General features: G+C 66.3%; 3 protein-coding genes across 3 annotated transcripts; all 3 read left to right on the top strand.

Moving 5' to 3' along the window:
* Positions 1-10: 10 nt before the first annotated feature.
* EMIHUDRAFT_631900 (hypothetical protein) lies at positions 11-427 on the top strand (the record flags this gene model as incomplete). The annotated part of the gene is made up of 1 exon (XM_005769541.1): positions 11-427. A coding segment is annotated over one exon (417 nt), but the record flags the coding sequence as incomplete, so codon positions are not given.
* Positions 428-1,364: 937 nt separating this feature from the next.
* EMIHUDRAFT_244375 (hypothetical protein) lies at positions 1,365-2,340 on the top strand (the record flags this gene model as incomplete). Its single annotated transcript, XM_005769540.1, has 4 exons — positions 1,365-1,415; positions 1,847-2,068; positions 2,179-2,254; positions 2,306-2,340. The coding sequence occupies 4 exons, from the start codon at positions 1,365-1,367 to the stop codon at positions 2,338-2,340; spliced, it is 384 nt and encodes a 127-aa protein (XP_005769597.1).
* Positions 2,341-2,562: 222 nt separating this feature from the next.
* EMIHUDRAFT_445276 (hypothetical protein) lies at positions 2,563-3,914 on the top strand (the record flags this gene model as incomplete). Its single annotated transcript, XM_005769539.1, has 3 exons — positions 2,563-3,015; positions 3,239-3,295; positions 3,363-3,914. Coding segments are annotated over 3 exons (1,062 nt in total), but the record flags the coding sequence as incomplete, so codon positions are not given.
* Between the last annotated feature and the right edge of the window lie 687 nt (positions 3,915-4,601).

The following is a 4,601-nucleotide window of genomic DNA, read 5'->3' as shown; positions in this document are numbered from 1 at the left end:
GCCTCGCTAGGCGCGCGTGCTGCTCGAGGTGTGCGAGGAGGTTGCGAGCGGCGCGCAGCACTCGGCGTCGCTCCACGAGGCGGCGAGCGGCGGCGGCAGCGACGGCGAGCGAGGCGCGCCTTGTCTCGGAGCGGAGGACTTGCTGCCCATCACGGTGTACGTGGTGCTGCGCTCGCGCGTCGCGGTGCTGCCCTCCGAGCTCGAGCTGGTGGCGGAGCTGCTGCCGTCCGAGCTCGCAGGCGGGCGAGAGGGCTACGCGCTCACGACGATGCAGTGCGCGTGCCACGTGCTGCTGCGGACCCCATTCAGCCAAGGGCTGCTCGAGGCGTGCGGCGCCGAGGCGGAGGCGGGCGCGGGCCCAGCTGGCGCAGCTTTGGGCGACGGGGGTCGGGGAGACCCTGCTTTATCGTATTCAGTGAGTCTTTGAGACGGTCACGCGACCTCCTCACCGCTCGCGAGAGCAAAGAGGAGGGGTGTTCGTCGGAAGCGGCCGTCCCGCCCTCTTCTATAAACAAAAAACGGACACGCCAATGGTCAAACGAGGTGCCGGCGCCCGCTCGCACGGGCAGCCCGCGGCCCGCGCCGCCGCGCGCGAGATCGAGATGCCAGATGCGCCCCGCCCCCAAAAGCAAAAAACTCGGCATACTGTAAACGGGGGGGCGCGCCCCCGCCCCCCGGCGGGCAGGCCGGCACCAATCCACCAACAACTTGATTCGTAGATCGGCGTCTCCCCCCCCTATGTAGAGGGTCCACAGCGCCCCAAAATCCACCAGTGTGGGATTTTCGCTGCAATCGCTTGACTCTGAAAAGCTAGAAAAGCTCGCATGTACCTCCTGCAAGCGCTGTGGTCGCCGCAGACAGGCGACGGGAGGAACCGGCAGAGGATGCAGTGACGTGACACACACACACACACACACACACACACACACACACACACACACACACACACACACACACACACACACACACACACACACACACACACACACGCGCGCGCGCACACACACACACACACCGCTCACCCACGCGCAACGGGCCTTGGGCTCGGCCAGGTTTGCCTCTCGCACCCCGTCTGTTTTCCTCTCCTTTTCTCTCTAACACCCTCTCTTTTCCTCTCTATTTTCCCTAAAACTCCGTGGGAATCGTCAAATTTTGGGCGCTGAGCCGAGTCTGAGGCTGGTTTGGGCCCAAAATCAGCCAAATTTTAGGCCAAATTGGCAAAATGCCGGGAATTTTGCGGAGAACCCGTGTATACCTGGAACTTACCCTGCGACCGCCTGGGTATTTTGTCGATTTCCTCAATTTTGCCTCAGATTTTGCCCCAGACCAGCTCTCAGACTCAGGGAAACTCGCGAGTTTCCAGAATGGAGCACCAAACACCCTCTGTTTTCCCTGGAAATTTCCGGAAACGCAAAGTGCTGAGGGACCACCCTCTGTTTTCCTTTTTGTTTTCCGGAAAACCTGGCCGAGCCCAAAACGCTAAACGGGCCTTGCACTTTGAATGTCGTGGGGCTCCTGTCGTTAGACGTGGAGACGCGAGGGTTGCCCCCCCTTTGCCCCACCACCTCGTGTGTGTGGAGAAGTTTACCTTACCTTACCTTACAACCCGGCGAAAATAGAAAACCAACACTGCCGCAATAGGTAGGTACCCCCTATTTTCTTCTCTTTTTCGCTTCGCTGCGCGCGGCCTGGGGATAGGTAGATAGGTAGGGCGTTTTGGCGCGACTCAGTTCAGCAGACCCCCTATCTGCTAGGAGCCGGAACCCTGCCGCGCCACGTTGGAGTGCTGAAACGCGCTTGGTCGGCGGAGGCGGGCGGGTCGCCTCTCGGGCTGGACCCAATGCAGGCCAACACTTCGCTCGAGCTGCAGCTCGAGCGCACTGCGGAGCGACTCCGGCCGCACGTCGCTCAAGCAGGCCACGGCGCGCTCGCCGCCCTCCTCGGCGTGTGCAACCGCGCCCTCGCGGAGACCTCCCGTCTCCAGGCGCTGCCTCCTCCGCCGCCGGTGGGCGCCGACGTGCAGGACGAGCAGCGCTCGCAGATCGAGGACCTTCGCGCCGTCGAGGAGGTGCACCGGCGACAGCTGGGCGCGCGGCGCCGGCACGACGCAGGGCCGGGCCTCTCCTCGTGTGCCTCACCTCTCTGTGCGCATCCGTAGGAGCGCTCGTCCACGAGAAGGGCTGCCTGAACGCGGAGGTTCGGCAGCTGCGCGCGCGGCTGGAGGAGATGCGCGAGGAGAAGGCCGAGGTCGCTGGTGCGCTTGGCGAGGCATCCCGAGGTAAGACTTCTCGGACACGCCCCAGAGCCTCCTCGGACCCTCGCTGGCTCTCTCGGTTGTAGGCGCTGCGGTCCACGTCGGACGAGCGAGCCAACCGAGTCGGGGAGGGAGCTCTGATGCAGGAGATGGCCCCCTCCTCCTCGCGTTTCCTCTACCCCCGCCTCGCCACCCTCCTCATCCTCTTCTCGCCTCCCACTCGGCCTTCTCCCTCTGCCCAGTGCCCCACCGCCCCGTCCTCCCTCCTCTCCTCTCTCCCCCTCTCCCGCCCCACCTCCCTCCCTCCGCCCCGGGCAGATGGTCGCGTCGCAGAAGCGAACCATCGAGGCGTTGCGCCGGCAGCTCCGCGACGCCCGGCCGCCGCCAGAGCAGCGAAGCTCCAATGGCGGCACAGCAGCAGCCCCCGCCCCCGCCTCCGCCTCCTCCGCCTCCGCCGCCTCCGCCGCCGCCACTGCCGCCGCCGCCGCCGCCGCCGCCGCCTCAGCCTCCGCCGCCGCCGAGTCCGCCAGAGGAAGCGAGGGCGGCGGCGCAGCGTCGCCGGCCAAGGCGCGGCAGGCGGGGCGGGCGGGCGGCGCGAAGCAGCAACAGCAGCAGCAGCAGCCTCCTGTGGCGGCGGCGTCGGCCAGCACGGAGGCGAGGCGCGAGGCGTGGCACGCGGAGCCGCTCCTCGAGCCGCTCAGCCCTCGCGGCGGCAGCGGCGGCGCCTCATCCTCGCCGCAGACGCCTCTCGCCCGCGGCAGGTCGATGAGAGACTTCCGAGAGACTTCCGAGACCCTTCCGGGAGGGACACATCCGAGGCACTTCAGAGACACGTCAGAGATGCGCCGCCGCTGCTGCGTGTCTGTCACTCGTCCGTGGCATGTCCGTGGCATGTCGTACGGCAGGTCGATGGGGAATTGCGAGACACTTCCCCGACACTTCCCCGACACGTCCCCGACACGTCCGTGGCATGTCGTTCGGCAGGTCGATGGGGGACGCGCTGCTGCCTCGCGCGAGGCAGGGCGGGCCTGGCAACGCGACGTACGAGCAGCTAGAGAGGGCGTGCACCTTCCAGGAACCTTCCAGGAACCTTCCAGGAACCTTCTAGGTACGAGCAGCTCGAGATGGCGCTCCTCCACCTTCAGTCCGACCACGCCTCCATCTCGATGCAGCTCGGCCGCGCGCACAGAGACCGCGACGCCGCGCGTCGAGAGACGGCCGAGGTGCGCGCCGAGCTGCGGCAAGAGCTCGAGGCGGCGCGGGCGGCGGCGGCCGCCGAGGCGGCCGAGATGCGAGCTCTGCTCGACGCTTCGCGGGACAGCGCCCCCTCCGCCACCGCCCTCGCCCCCGCCTCCGCCGCCGCGCCCGCCGCCACCGCCGCCTTCCCCGCCGCCGCGGCGGGGGCGCTCCGCATCGACATTGGAGACGCGCCCGCGCTCGGCGCGCCTCAGCGGCGGCGGCGCAGCTGGCTGCGGCCGCTGTGGTGGGCGTTCCGGATCTTCACTTCCCACGGCCGCGGGTGGGGGTTGGCAGGCGGCAAGCTGCGGCTGGTGCCGGGGTCGCCGCGGCACGGCTCGTCGGCGCGGCACGAACTAAAGGTTGTGTGATCAGACTTCAGAGTCGCGCGTGTTCACGACACAGCCAATTCTCGGTCAGCCGTTCCAGGATGCAGGAAAAAATAGTTTCGGCGGTCTGAGGCGGCCCAGCGGACCCCAGCGGACCCGTTGGCACGGCCAGCGCGCGGGGGGCACCGGGGCGACCCCCCGTCCTCACTCGTGTCCTTCCTTTGGGTGTGAAAACGCGACCTCGCCGTCAGACGAGCAGTGCACCGTTAGACGGAGGCGCGCGAGCGCTCGGAGGCCGCCCGACACGACTCACCCATGCCTGCGTTGGGCCCGCGCAGCCGGAGTATTTTTCCGGTCCGATTTTCGGGGTGCTCTGTTCACGGCACGGAAAAACAAGGAGGTGAGAGGCGGTGAACCTTCTTTTCTAGACCGGAAGGATTGAGAGCAGCCTCGCTCTCAATCCTAGAAGTCGAAGGATTGTGAGCAGCACTCCTCGCAATCGTAGCATCTCTGTGCGATTGCTAGCACCCACGCTCGCAATCCTACATCTTCTAGGACTAAGAGCAGCTCCGCTCCCAAGGTGACTGGTGACGCCTACGACTACTACCAGCGCGCTCGCAATCCGAGCAAAGTCTAGGATTGCGAGCAGCACTGCTCGCAATCCTAGCAACATGCCTCCGATTGCGAGCAGTAGCGCTCGCAATCCTACATCTTGTAGGACTATGAGCGGCGACGCTCACAATCGTACCCAAGATCCGAGGATTGTAGCAGCGCACAGAGGC

Source organism: Emiliania huxleyi (genome assembly GCF_000372725.1).
Source record: "Emiliania huxleyi CCMP1516 unplaced genomic scaffold EMIHUscaffold_418, whole genome shotgun sequence".
Taxonomy (NCBI): domain Eukaryota; phylum Haptophyta; order Isochrysidales; family Noelaerhabdaceae; genus Emiliania; species Emiliania huxleyi.
Note: the sequence above shows the minus strand (reverse complement) of the source record. Positions and strands in the feature narration are given on the sequence as shown.